We start from the raw sequence: 15386 nt of genomic DNA, 5'->3' as shown, positions 1-15386 counted from the left end.
TGTTAAAAGAACCAGAAAAGAGTCCCCAGCACACTGGCTGGAATCCTTGTAGAAAATTTACAGAAGATGAACTAGAATGACACACAAGATAAAAGATCACAGATGTACTGTATTCTATCTATGTCCTTAGAAAAACAAGTGTTCATTAAGTACTTTCTATGTGCTAAGCACAATGCTAAACATGGGGAGGAGTTTATATTAGAATGTAGGGAAACAGTAAAAATGGGGAGTGGAGGCTGGGGGAAAGTGTCTTGGTCTGAGAAATCAGAGATAGTGAGTGGAACAATAGGGCAGTCCACTGACATACCCTTTTCAGAGGTCGAGGGTAGTGTTGACTTTATGCTCTAGAGCAAAAATTAGAAAGGTTAAGGTGTTCAGAGAAAGTACACCGGGATGCCTGATCCCAAGGAGTTCAGAGCTGAGGGGTTTAACTCCTCCGGGGGATGGTCTCTGGAGGATTAAACAGCAGTAAAAAGGCAGAACATGGCCAGGGTGAAGATGAGGCTTTATGGTTCTTTCTGCAGAATTCATATGGTGGGCCAGCAGTAAAGTGGAAGATGGACAGAGTGAGAGGGAGTGAGTACTCACACTGAGGTGAACACAGATTCAATGACGTCTCAGAAGTACCGTTTTAATAAGGAAATTAGGCTTTTGAATTCTTCCTTTCAAGACTGCTAACCCTTCATGCAAGCCAGTCTGAGAGAATTAGCAAAGTACCTGGAGAGGCAGGAGGCAGCATGAGTGCCACCTTCCTCAGATCTCAGTGAAGCAACCCAGCAACCGGGTACCAAGAGCATCAGGAACTACAGCAGCTCCCAGGCCCCCCCCCCCCCCCCCCCCCCCCCCCCCGGCATGCTCAGGTCAGTCCCTGCTAGAGGCAGCAACTAACTGCCCCTGCTAGAGATATCGCCCCACCCACCTCATTAGTGATAGAGTTCTTTCCACCCCAGTTCTTGGTCCTCCTTCTCCAATGGTTCAACAGCAGAAACAGGTTTGGTTTTAATAGGTGAAATGAAACTAAAGATGTGTTTCTATATGCCGGATCTCTCATGTACACTCCAGTCGAGCTAGATTCCTTGCCATCTAGTTTCCCCTGCCCACTGCATTCAAGAATCACGGATCCTGAATCTGTGTCCTCTGGTAAGTATCCTGCTCCTCCCCAACTTTTCTAATCTTCCTACGCTTCTGTATCCCTGCCCAGTGCTAGCTGGTTCAGCAACACTGGCCTCTTTGCTGTTCCTCAAAACAGACCTTCCATCTTCTCACTCCAAGCATTTTCATGCATTGTCTTCCAGGCATAGGATCCTCTTCTCTCTCATCTCCTTCCAGCTTCCTCCAAATCAATCCCATCTAAAATCCCACCTTCTACGGGAAGCTTTTCTCAATCCCTTAATTCTAGAGCTCATTTCCCTCTGTTGACCCCCCCCCATCAATCCTATATTTAAACTTGTTTGCACATAGTTATTTTTATGCTACATAAACATTAGACTACGAGCTCCTTGAGAGCAGGGGCTATCTTTTGCTTTTCTTTGTATCCTCAGAGATTAGTACATCATGCACACTTAATAAATGTGAACTGACTGACTTCCTTTCTTTTTTTTTTATTTAAGAAACCTCTCTTATATTAGTAACATAGGCAGCCCAAAATATCTACCTGGGGACTTTAATTATGCTATTTTATGTATATATTTAGCACATTAACCACATTTCTGCCAAGTTTGTTTAAATTGTTGCTATCCAGACAGTATAAGCTATACAGTAAAAGAGTATTTGTGCCAACATAGAAATTTAATTTTGTGCCTGTCAATACAGCCCTTTTGAAAGAATCTAATTTTTTCTTCTCAAAATGTCTCTTTTCATATGAAATATTTATTTGTAACAAGGTCACGAATGTGGATATCATGCTGGTTTTTCTCTCGTTAGGCAGTTCCATATCAATTTACATTCAGGAAAACTAATGTTTGCTTCAGACTAGATGAAGAATCAGTCTTTCTAGCTCAACAGAGAACTTGACTGCTAACATCATTTATTATCACCATCATCACTTGACACCACATTTTTGCTTTAGTCCAACAAACTCTCAGCAGTGTCACTGCAATTATATGTTATATCATGGGAAAAGGAAACTTCTACAGAACTGAAAATGACAAGACTATTGTGGCAGAACCACTCTGAAAAACCCAGCATTGTTGAGAGCATTCAGCCATATTAAAATACTCAAAAAGGTTCTCAAGGTGATTTCTGGCTCAAGTACTCTACAAAATCTCAAATTATTTGAAATCCTTTCTACCTTTCCTACTTAAATATGCACTTGGAAGTAATAAAGCATAGAAGTCCAGTGACTCTGACAACAAATGAACTTCCTATTAGGTAATAAATCAGTCTACACAGGTGTGGGTAGCTGTGTTTTAACTAACAGGGTCTTAATAAAGGAATTTTTTTTCTCCAAGGAAATAAATCACCAAAAAATTCTCAAAAATCATTTTCTTCATATTGTAATCTGTCTTTCTAATGAAAAAATCAAAGAACAAACCGACTTTTCTTTATTATCATATAGGTAATGAAATAGTCTGCTGAAATTAGTTGTTAATCTAACTTTAATATCCCAATTTAGATAGCTGGCTAGTGAGAAGGGAAATGGACCACTGATTCCCACCAAGTGTTACCAGGACTCCTGAAGCCCTCCTATTATAATAATATTGTAACTCCTGTCCCAAATCAAGTCTGATTTGAGACTATAGAGGTAGTAGCTTAAGTGAAACTACAGGTGAATATTATACAAGCAAGTGGGAAACTCTACAATTGACTATTGGAGTTCTTATGGTTAGTCATTATCCCATTAATTCCTTTAGATCAGGCTCTAGTTGCCTAGAAACTTTTTCAGATTTTGTAATCAAGAACATAGCTATAAGAATACTTGTTTTTCTATTTTTTGTGTGTGGATCTTTTGATAGATTTCAGGTGTCATGTACGCATTATATTTTATTAGTCAAATTAAAAATAAATGAGGTAACATTTTCAGAAATGGTTAATGTTGGATTTGTTTTGTCAGATTATGCAGACATACACTGAAGGCTTGTTTTTTGGGTTCTATTTTCCTTCTAAATGGAGAGGGCTGTTATGCTAGAACAGGCAGATTAATTTGAAAAGCTATGTTAATTGAAAAAAATTTAAACTGTAAAAAAAATATTTCCAAGAGATTTCTTGCTACAAGAACTATACTGAGAGTGTCTGAAGTAGGGAGCTCCAGTTCTTAATAAACTATTTACTCAGGGGGCAGCTGTATGGCTCAGTGGATTGAGAGCCAGGCCCAGAGATGGGAGGTCTTGGGTTCAAATCTAGACTCAGACACTTCCTGTGTGACCCTGGGCAAGTCACTTGACCCACATTGCCTAGCCCTTACCACTTTTCTGCCTTAGAACCAATATATAGTACTGATTCCAAGACAGAAGGTAAGGGTTTAAAAAAATTTTTTAACTATTTACTCAAACTAATTCCATGACATAGCTCTTTCTAGATGGACACTAAGTATTATATCCACAATTTTCAAGAAGGGTGAGACATAATGCCCTAAAAGGTTCCATATCAAATAGTTACACATTTACTCAAAGTTATATTGTTATTTTCTCTCTAATAATCCATGGGATTTGGTTTCCAGGAGAAAGAAAAGGTCTGTTATCAATGAGAAGGGAAGGGGAAGAAGCATTGTTACCCTCTGTTGCCAGCTGCCTCAGATTAGAGGCCTCCCTCCTCACTCACTCTTCTCAGAAACCCAGTCATCAACCATCTTGCTTCAACTGAAATTTGAGGAAGGTTCTTCTTAAATTGTAGTACCTAGAATTTAATATACTTCAGATGATGCTTGACCAGAGAGAATATAGTGAGACTACCTTCGTGTTTATGGAAGCTGGGCCCATTAGCATAACCTTCTTTTTTTTATATACCATATCCCAAGCCCTTTTCAGACAATCTGCCATTTAACCATAACTTGAACAATTCATGGGTGGGAGGCTGGTTTTTTTTTTTTAACCAAGTGTAAACTTCAAATGTATCCCTATGAAATTTTGTTTCCATCCCTTGGTCAAGAACCTGTTATTCCTATATTTTAAAGAATGGTTCATAAATTCAAATAATGTTCTCAGATACCATCTTCATAACTGACTGTTCACTTCCCAAATGTTTCTTTCTCTTCTGAAGTCTTTACCATCAATTGGCAGCAATGTTAAAATCCCAATCAATGCTTTATGCTTAAAGATCATTTTTCCTCACATGAATCAAGAAGAATAGGAATCATTCATTAGGTTTAAGGAGTTTTAGAAAACTCTCCATTGCATTATAAGATCCAATCCCAAGTAGGAGGAAAATCCTCTTTATTGTTTGTCACTTTGACCATGAGTTGTCTCACTTGGCCTCAATAAATCACCAAAAATCTACCTTTTCTCCCACTTTATAAATGAAAAAATTAGAAAAACAAAGCCCCTGCTATATACATGTTACAGCCAAGCAAAACAAATTTTCACATTTGTCATGTCCAAAAATAAATGTCTTAATCTTTACTCTGAGTATTTTGCCTCTCTATAAATGAGTGGGACAGCATGTTTCACCTTTAGACCTCTGGAATCATGGTTGGTCATTACACTAATTAGAATTCTAAAGTTTTTCAAAGCTGTTATTATAATTGTATAAATTATTTGGATTTTGCTCACTTCAAGCTGCATCAGTTCATACAAGGCTTCCTAGGCTTTGCTGAAACCATCCTCTTCATCACTTCTTATAGCACAGTAGTATTCTATTATATTTAAACTGAGATTTAAAAAGGTTGTGCTTTGTCCATGGTCACAATTAGCTGGTATGAGAGGTGAAATTTGAGTCCAAGTCTTCCTGACTCCAACTTCCACACTTAATGTACTATACAGGCAATCCTCAAACTTTTTTGTATGGGTGCATGGGTATTCCAGGAGAACCAGCATGTCTGGTGTGAGGGCTTGCCAAGCCTTTTTTCAGGGCTACTCATCTACCTTTGGTGTCCACCAGGTACTCAACTCTCACTTATAGCTCCAATAAGCTATAGCATGTGCAGCAGCCACACTTCGTAAAAAAAAACAAAACATCTTGACATACAGGCTAAACCAAATCAGGTTAAGAGTAACCAATGGGCCAAAAACTCATTGGTGAGTAAGTCTTCCCCAAGCATGTGAAGACTTCCCCTGGTGGAATGGGTGGATGAGAACAATTTGCTTCAATGGTTATGAAAGCTATTGAAACAGGTACTGTGACCCTAGGATTAGACCTTAGTCAGAAATAGAAGATAGCAAGGTCATCCACTACATCCTGGGTCATCACCAATCATCCTGACTTTTGTCTTGTCACTGGGCTTTAATGATTGGAAGAGAGAATTAGGCTGATGACTTTGTGCTACTCTTCTTCACTTAAATCCAATTCATGGAAAAATCAAGACCTCACCCCATGATGCCACACTGGTCTTTGAAAATGAAAGATGAACAATAAGTCTTTCATATTTGTATACCGTAACAAATATCGCCATTTCTATTTTATTAGTTTTCATTTTCATTTTGTCCTCTTCTAAGCTTGTAGTTTTGGTCACCTCTTTTGTGAAATATTTTTCTAGCATCGTGCTTTTTCTCCATCTTTTCTGATTTGGGGGTTATTTTTTTCCCTTAATTTTGTCTACATACTGACGCTTAACTCCATTCCTAGGCTGAAGGGAGTACTGTCCGACACCTGGGATGGGCTCAGCTGTTTGGGTCTCAGACTGTAGAGGCAACTTGGTTGGCCTGCTGTGTGGAGATTTGCAGTTATTCAGTTCATCTGGTTTGAGTTGGGTTTTACCCAATCCTCCTGAGGCTGGACCCCATTGGGAGTTCCTCCCACTGCTGTCTGTGCTGGGTCGTGCCTGTCCCCTGTTCCTACTGGACTGTGCAGGGCCACTTTCTTCCCACTGCCACCTGTTTTGTGTTGCATTGCTTTCCATTCTGACCCCGCTGAGGCTAGTGTGAGAATTAAAATTATGAGACTGGCCTTAAATTAATAAAGTTTATTAGAATCACTTGGATAGGTAAAAAGATCATAAATAGGTAGAAAGATAAGAGCAAATTAGTATAATCTAACTACCATGCCAGTGCTCTCAGCCTGACCTCCAGCAGCAGCTTCCTTGGTTCATCACCAGATAGAGAGTGAATATTTCCTCAATTGTCCCTTTTATCCTCTCTCTCATTTCTGGGTCAAATTCAGTCATGTCTGGATCAAGTTCATAGGTGACAGTCCCGTGACCTTCACCTATGTGATGCAAACTCATGCAGACTCACATAGACTCAAGTGACCTAATTTACCCAATGATTTCCTTCACACAGTCCTGGCTTCCAGGTCAAATGGTTGAGATGAGGTCAAGTGTGAGACCCCAGAAGAGTAAATTTCCTTCATACACCAGGCTAAGCCAGTTATTCTCTTTCCTCTGCTTTGAGCTATATTGCCCCTGAATTCCCCTGAAGTTCTCTCCTTGTACTCCAATGAAATGAGTCTTCCTTGCTTTCTCTTGTCCTTGGTCTGGGTCAGAGTACTGCTTCATCCCTTATTCCATTGGTTCTGCTGCTCCAGTATTCATTTTGAGGCATTTTTGTTCTTCATTTGGAGGGTTGTTGGCAGGCTTCTAGTGTTTTTTACTTCATCATATTGGTCTGATCTGCCTCTGCTGCTACCACTGTCATTGCCACCACTGCTGCTTATGTCATTTCTATTTCAACACTATCTCATGGGCCATGTCACTCATCTACCATTCAGTAAACATCTATGGCTCCCTATTCTCTAGGATCCCTAGGATCAAATATAAACTCCTGTTTGGCATAGAAATCTTGCTCTTCGACAATCTGGCCACATCCTATCTTTTCAGCCTTTTTGCCCTTTATTCCTTCATGTACCCTACAATGCCTACTTGCTGTTTCTTACACAAGACATTGCATCTCATGTCTCATTGCCTTTGCACTGGCTGTCTCCCATGCTTAGAAGTGACTTCCTACTCAACTATGCCTTCCAGAATCCAGGCTTTTCTTCAGGACTCAATTCAAATGCCTTTTTCCCCATGAGACTTTCCTAGTCCTGGGCTATCCTAGCACCTGTTCTTCCAAGGTTATCCAGTATTTGCTTTGTATGTAATTTGTATGCACACACACAATACACACATATATTATGTACATTTTGCCTCACCTGTTAGAATTTACATCTATATGCAAGAGTATATATATATAAGTAATATGTTTACAAAAGCAAATTACTTGGTGAATATGGCCATTAAGTTGCTCATGACAACATTCCTTGAGGGCAGAAACTTTTTTTTCTTTTGTCTTTATATTCTCAACACTAGCACAATGTCTGGCACATGAGAGATCCTCAATAAATGCTTGCTGTTACTAAATGAATGGAGTTGGCCTTGGATCTTGGAAGGCAGTGCCTGCAAAGGCTAATTTCTGGCAGGTTCTACCATGCTGGAAAGGTGGTGGTATAATCCTGGCAACAGAAAACATCTGCTTTCTGAAAACCAGCTTAATTAAGTGTAAAGAGGTTAGCCACATGGCACTGAATTCTTTGACCATACCAATAATATTTTCTAGAGAATCATTCACCCTCATAAAAATGCATCGTTCATCCATAGAACCAGAAATACATATCAGGGACCTACTACACTCTGTTTCGTAGTTATTTAAAAATATAAGAAAACAAATACTCAAGGAAGCAAATTAAACAAAATATTAATTTCATAAAATTTAAGTTGTTATTTTCTTCTAAAAAGGATACGGATTTCTGTAACAGACTTCAAGGAACTAAAATCTTTTTCTGCTGTCCCTAAAACAGAAGAATACCCCACAGATTTGTTTAAATAGAAATGAATTTTTCCATGTGATAATAGATCCATAATCATAGAAAATATTTCAAATACTTATTCTAATTATACTACAAAGATGAAATAAAATGTGAAAATATAGAAAAATGTGCCACTAGATTGGTAACCTACTAGAATGACTAGATTTATCTGTACTCCTTCATACTATTAAACTTAACTTTTTCAAAACTGTTACAAAAATCATTTAAAATTACCTTGAGTACCAAAAGCCTCTGGAGCATTTGTTAAATTTTGTGTTTTGAAAATGCCTTCTCCAGTGTCAGAAGCAAAGAGAGCATCCCTTGTAGTAAAGAGATTAACATCTGAATATGGTGGCTTCTGCTTACTAACACTCTCTTTCCAGGATTCTCCTTTATTCATCTTAGTTTTAAGATTTTCCACTGAGTCAGTATGAAAATCGAAAGCAGGCATGCCACTGTAATCTGCATTTCTCTGTGAACAGTTAGATGTTTTAAATAATCTAAAGAAAAACAGAAGATATTTTCATGTGCATATATACTAATTCCAGTTGGGATTTGAAAAAATATATATAATTTGCTAATAGAAACTACATGAAATGAAAGTTTTTCCACCAAATAAGTTAATCTTTCTCCTGAAATATAACTGGAAAAATCTGTATCACATTCTCTTCCCTTCACTAATACTCATCTGAGACTACTTCAATTCACTGAAGTTATTTGCAAAATTAACAGCAGAGAAAACATTCATCATATAGTTTTTTTAAGATAATCATTTTTACTTAGCTGAAAGAACTCAGGGTTAGAAATAGCCTAAATTGGGGGGCAGCTGGGTGGCTCAGGCCTAGAGAAGGGAGGTCCTAGGTTCAAATCTGACCTCAGACACTTCCTAGCTGTGTGACCCTGGGCAAGTCACTTGACCCCCATTGCCTAGACCTTACCGCTCTTCTGCCTTGGAACCTACACAGTACTAATTCCAAGATGGAAGGTAAGGGCTAAAAAAAAAAGAAATAGTCTAAATTGCATTTGAAGAATGGTAATGCTATCAATGACTTTCCTAAGACATTCACAGATAAAAACTAATTTAAACATTGACAACTTCTGATGGTGTCCCAAGTGAGAAATTTGGAAGCTCCAGGGGAAAGATAATGGCCAGAACAACCTGACAGTGTTAGATGAGGTCAGCTCTAGACCAAGGGTTTTGAGGTCCCTGATGTCCAGAGAGGCCAGGAAGGACCAGCACTCTCTACCTCAAAGATCTACAGGTAGAGAGTGCAAGAAATCAGGAAATCCAGGGGGAATTAAGTAAAGTCAACTATGCCACCAAAAAGTATAGCAACAGGAAGACCTTGGCCATGGCACAAAGTACCAGTTCAGAAACTAAAGCCAAAGAGAAGAATAATTCAAAGAAAAGGCTAACCAGTTTAAAGAAGGAGCAAATTACTCTATAACAAGTGCAAGCATAGACTCAGAGTAAAAAGTGAATTTTTCCATAAGAATTACATAAACCTCTACAAGAAATGAAACCAGACATAAAAAAAAGTAAATAAAAACTCTTGAAGAAAGAATTGGAAGGAGAATGAACAGTTTAAAGACAAAGTGGTCAGGAAGAGCTGACTTCAAATCCTATCTTTGGCACTTACTAGCTATGAGATCTTGGATAAGTCATTAAACCCTTTGTCTTGTTTCTTCCTCTTTAAAATGAAGATATTAATAGTATCTGCCTTATATTCTTGTTTAGAGCATAATACATTTATGTTAGAAATTTTGCAAATCTTGAAACATTACATAAAAGTTAGCTTAAAAAATTTAAACCATTTGTATGATGATATAATACTAATATTCTAATGGGGATGAGGAAAGATATGTACCTTTAAAACTTTAATCTCTCAAAAGGGTATCAATGAAGTTAAGAAAATGATATGTCCTGAGAGGCAGACTGGTTCTACTCTGAAGGTTCTAAAAGGGGAAAGACTGAGAATAAAAGAAATACACTAGTGTGGAAAGAAGGAAAAGGGACTAGAACTTATTCTTCATAATAAGAATATGTGAAGAGTATACAAACATGAATGGAATGGTACCTGGATCACTCGAACCTCATTCTTTTCTGAAAAAAGGAATGATTAAGTACACAAAAAGAATTTAGTATAGAAATACATTAAAATCAATGGAGAAACCAACAGAAGGTGGCATAGTTAAGAGGGTAGATAATAACTGAGAAGAAATAGCTAAAAGGAAAAAAAACTTTCAAATCTTGAAGGGGAGATTAAAAAAAATAAATAAAAGCAAAGAACTAGGATCTAAAGGGGATACTCATAAATTGGAGACTGATGATATATGATGTAATGGAATATTATTGTCCTGTAAGAAAAGAATAAAGACTATTTCAGAGATTTCTAAGTGTGGAACCTGCTGCAGAGTGAAGTTAGAAGTACCAGGAGAACAGTTTATACAAAGACAAAAATGTTGTAAAGAAAAACAAACTTAAAAGACTTAAGAACTTTGATCAATACAATGACAGACTATGGCTTCTGAAGACCTGTGACAAAGCATGCTACCCACCTCCTGACAGGAAAGTGATGGGCTCAAGGGGCAAGAAAAGATTCTTTAGATATGGCCACTATCTAGATTCAATTTGCTTTATTAAACTTATTTGTTACAAAGGCTGTTTTTTTTTTTCTAATTTTTCTTTTTAATTGGGAGCAGGGGGTAGAAGTGGAGTTAGCAATAGCGATGCCAAAAGATGGGAGAACCACTGAAATTTTTTTAAGTGCACATAAGGAGAAAGAAGAAACAAGCCACACAAGCTTGAAAGTAGTATGTGAAATGATCATATATTTTTCTTTTTTAAAGTAAGCAGCATGAAACAAGATTCATGGTTTTATATACAATCTCATTTGTGTTTTACTGTGTATGTGGAAATGCTCTTTTAGGGTGCTTAAGTTCAGAATTTAAAAAATTTAATTTTTTAAATGAGGGAATTGAATGAGATGATCTTGAAGGCCTCTTCCAGTTTTAAACCTTATTTTTCAATGGTAGAAAGTCTATCGTGCCAATGAAATTATGGATCTAATAAAATTAAAACAGCTAAACCAGGCTGACCTTACTATTTCTGGAGCTACAGGCCATTGACTATTGCCCAAATAATGTGGTTAAAATGCCATGATAGTGCAGATATAAGCCCTATGAGGAGCAGCTTAAACAAAAATCCTTCCTCAATGGATGGGAAATGATAAAACCCCACCTAGGGACCTCCCAGTAAGGCACAACTCTTGTAATTATTTTTTTAAAAAGTTTATTGAGGGTAAGGAAATGATAAATAAAGTCCTAAATCTACACAGCTATAGCCCCTCCCACCAATATATGCTCCTCCTCAAGGAATTTGCCCTTCTGATCTTCTCAAGCCCTTCCTACAGCTCCCTGCTCTTATCTAAGACCCCAAAAGCTATCTGACTATAAAACTAACCTAATTAATATGGATTATCAAAAAGACAAAGAGGAAGGACCCACAGATGTATTTGAACTCTTACCTAAAGCCTGGGGTTGGCTTCGCTAAGTAACCCAGAGTCCCAGGTAACAAACCCTTGGAATTACCTTAGCCAAGTGAATTTCTGACAGATAGATAGATCACAGGCAGATGGTCTTTGCACTTCAGGGAAAAAGCAGTCCACTCCAAGGCAAACTCTCAAATCAAGGAATCACTAAACTCTCCATGAGATTAGGATTGCCAAGGAAAAATTGCCAGAGCAAAGACCTCCTTCCAGCTCAGTCAAAACAGGAGTGACAGTGATAGTTAAAACAATCAAATTCCAGAACCTCTCTCCCAGGGCTTATATCCAAATTCTCCTCTTTTTTTCTTAAAGCTAATCCATGAAATTTTACTCTATCCCTTACTTACTTCCTACACAGCCCCTTTGAAAGGGAAACTGATAACCAAATAGAGATAGCATTTCTTTTACACCCTGATCTTCCATTTTAGAATCAATACCATGTTTTGGTTCCAAGGCAGGAGAGTAGTAAGGGCTAGGCAATGGGGGTTAAGTGACTTGCCCAGGGTCACAAAGCTAGGAAGTGTCTTAGACCAGAGTTGAACCCAGGACCTCCCATCTCTAGGCCCGGGTCTCAATCCAATGAGCCACCTAGATGCCACCAAAACAGCATTTTTGTTAAGTTAAAAGTATTATGAAAGAAAGAGTAGTGAATGAGGATTTGGGAGTCCTCTTTTGGGTACTGACTCTATCACTAATTTTTTATATTAACTAGAAGAAATATCATTGCCTTTCTGGGCCTCGGAGGTCTCATGTGTAAAATGAAACAATGGGACAAGGTGAGCTCTAATGTACCTTCTCTAAATTCTGATTCCCAAGAATTTTATGCATGTCTAGGTCTTCATCCAATCACGATCACAATCCTGGTAAGTAGAAGTACTAAACCAAAATACATAGCACATGGATAGTTCTACTCAACAATCTTTACTTACCACTGAAAACATTTTTATTGCTGCCAGATAAGTAAATATTAAAAATTATTTTGAATGTCTTACATGATTTTTGAACTTTTTAGCTATAGTGGGAAAGATAACGTAATTTGATCTTCAAATGAACAGTCTCCATAGTGATTCAAAATGATTCTTGACTAGATTATACTTGACTAGGCATGTAAAAGGAATCATGTATTAATGGTGTTCAACTTGATACTTGACTAAAATAAACATACCTTTTCCTGAATGTTGAAGGAACAGTCTCAGTTTCATCTTTTTCTGAGAAGTCAATCAATTTTCTATCACCTGAGACAATTCCCTCAGTTGTCTCTACAGTCCCAGTGTGATTTTGGTATTGATGTACAGAACCGTAACTCAGCCTGCCTGTACTGGCAGGCAAATAGCCTTTATTTATCATTCCTGTATTTGGCATTATTCCTCTGCTTTTGGTGGAGCAAAAGTCAAACTGGAATGCCTGTGTTGGTGACATACAAACTGTAGCTTCATTAGGTGTCTTCAAATGTGAGATAAACATTTCTTTATTCTTTGTGTGCTCTATAAAAAAGAGAAATGTTATCACTAATTTTACTATATTTTCTCTATTAAACCAACTTTTTTCAAATTAACTAAATAAGACTTCAACAAGAAAAATCTTTAAATAGTTTAATAATTATATAAGAGGAGCAAAATAAGAAAGGGAATTGCAGGTATCCTGGTCACCAGCTTCTGTTTCTTTCCTTTCTTCCCTATTTGGGAGAAACTGCAAATCTCAGAGGGCTCTGTGGCCAGCCTACCCCTTGCCTCAGGTAGTTACACACCAAAATAGATGTCTCTATATAAATACAGCCATCTATATACACATACAGGTATCTATTATACTCACATATAAACTTAGATACATACACATTTAGAAATGTAATCACACATATAAATTAATAGATTAGTTCTATAGGTTGTTCATCTGGTTGCATATTTTAGCCTGAATGGTAGATATTCATCATCCGCTTGGCTTTTCCTCAGTAGATAGGTAAGCCAACATCTTGGGTAATTATGAATCTAATTTAGGAGACTACATTGTGACAGAGCATGATGCAATCAGCTCTCTAGAGGCCCTCCCTGGCTCTAGAGAATAGAATGAAATTCACTTAGCTTATTTTGGCCTAATTTCTAAGTCTACTGAAGGGTTAAGGCAAAGTCTGGCTAGCCAGCATTTTGCAAAGGACTGTTAGTCTTGAAATACAAATAAAAGCAGAAAGACAGTCCTAATCTGAAGGTGCTTACACTGTAATGGAAGAAGACAACATGTCAAGGCTGAAATGAGGAGATGAAGGTCCCTGGTCCTAGCAGAGAAAGTACTGAGTGTAGGTTGAAGAGGAATGACACATGGCTGACCTGGGCTCCCCTCTTTAAATGAGGGCTCTCTGGGAAGAGCCATCTATCTACTTGGTGGAGAGGCTATAGGGACACAGAAGCTATAAAACTCTCAAAAACAAACCGGTTAATCAAAGCTGGAGGAAAAAAAATTTTAAGGTACAAAGTTATTGACTATAGAAGGGCTAGAAAATTTTGGATTGACTTGCCTGCATACCACAAAGAACTGGAACCTCCTGGGTATGTTTAGTAACTTTTAGTGAACTTTGTTTTAATCCAGTTTTTTCCCTTTTTTAAAAAACTCTTACCTTCCATCTTTTTTTAAAACTCCAACCTTCTGTTCTAAAGCAGAAGAGTGATGGGGGTTAGACAATGGGCGTTAAGTGACTTGCCTGGGGTCACACAGCTAGGAAGTTTTGGAGGCCAGATTTGAACTCAGGACTTCCCATCTCTGGGCCTGGCTCTCAATCCACTGAGCCACCCAGTTTGATGCCCTATTCATTTTTCTTCTATGGTTATGAGCAACAATTTTACTGTTAAGACAAATTTGTGTTATTATTTTCCACTGAAACTCAGAAGGAAAGAGAAGGGACATTTCCTGATGGACTGAAGCATAAACCACAAAAATCTGGTTGTATAAATTCACATACACTATCTTCTCTTGGGCTAAGGAGACCACTATCACCCATGAAATGAATGAGTCATAATACCATCTTAATCACAAAACTCCTTATATAAAACTAGTTAGGTCAGAGGTCATGGACTTCTTTGCCAGTCTGGTGAAATCTACAGATCCCTTCTCAGAATAATGTTTTAAAATGCTTACAAAGGAATCTAATTATATTGAAATATAGTTATCAAAATATTCTTTTAAAAGTTCATAGATTCCAGGTGAAGAAACCCTTATCTAGGAAGTTGGTAAGATTTCCCTGATAAACTAGGCTATTTTATGAATATTTAGGTTTTGTCTTAGGCTGTCTATATCTCATCAATTGAGGATGAACTGATTAGCTTGGATTGTTATGAGTAAGAACTGTCCCATTATACTAGTCACATTTCAAGGTGGGCTCTTTTCACTCTTTTCAATTTTTCAGAGATTTAGATAGTTAAGCATGAATTTACTACTTGACTTGATCTCATTAGCTCTCATGGATTTCATTACCTGTGCTGACAATTGTCAAATTTACCTTGTATGTCTTAATCTTTTGGCTGACCTCCAATCTTCTATTTCCAACTGCCATTAGACCTCTCAAACTGGATGTCCCATAGAAGACTTAAACCCAACATGTTCAAAACTAAACTCATTATCTTTCCCCTTACAGCCTTCCCCACCTAACTTCCTTATTGCTGTTGAGGGAAACAACATCCTTCCAGTCCCTCAGGATCCCAAATCTGGGTTCATGCTTCACTCTTTACTGTCTCTTACCTCTCAGATCCAATCTACTGGAGATTTCATTTATGTACTGTGTCACGTATAAGCTCCCTTCTCTGCTCTGATGAAGCCATCACTCTAGTAGAGGCCCTTATCACCTCATATCTGGATTACTGCAATAACCTGTAGGTGGGTGTGCCAGCTTCAACTCTCCCCAATCTAATCCATCCTCCATTCATCCACCAAAGTGATCTTCCTAAAGTGCAAGCCCAATCATGCCATTCTTTTACT

The 15386-nt window shown here is 37.8% G+C and overlaps 1 protein-coding gene across 1 annotated transcript in view; it reads right to left on the bottom strand.

The window, feature by feature from the left end:
* HFM1 (helicase for meiosis 1) overlaps positions 1-15386 on the bottom strand; it is a 125806-nt gene that overhangs the window by 84806 nt on the left and 25614 nt on the right. Inside the window, exons 4-6 of the mRNA XM_056815364.1 lie at positions 12589-12907; positions 8110-8375; positions 7810-7857 (exon numbers count right to left, since the gene is read on the bottom strand). Of these exons, the coding sequence (XP_056671342.1) occupies positions 7810-7857; positions 8110-8375; positions 12589-12907 (633 nt within the window). The remainder of the gene's footprint in view (positions 1-7809; positions 7858-8109; positions 8376-12588; positions 12908-15386) is intronic.

Source organism: Monodelphis domestica, chromosome 2 (genome assembly GCF_027887165.1).
Source record: "Monodelphis domestica isolate mMonDom1 chromosome 2, mMonDom1.pri, whole genome shotgun sequence".
Lineage (NCBI taxonomy): Eukaryota > Metazoa > Chordata > Mammalia > Didelphimorphia > Didelphidae > Monodelphis > Monodelphis domestica.
The sequence above is the reverse complement of the archived record's forward strand: the minus strand, read 5'-3'. Positions and strand labels throughout refer to the sequence as shown.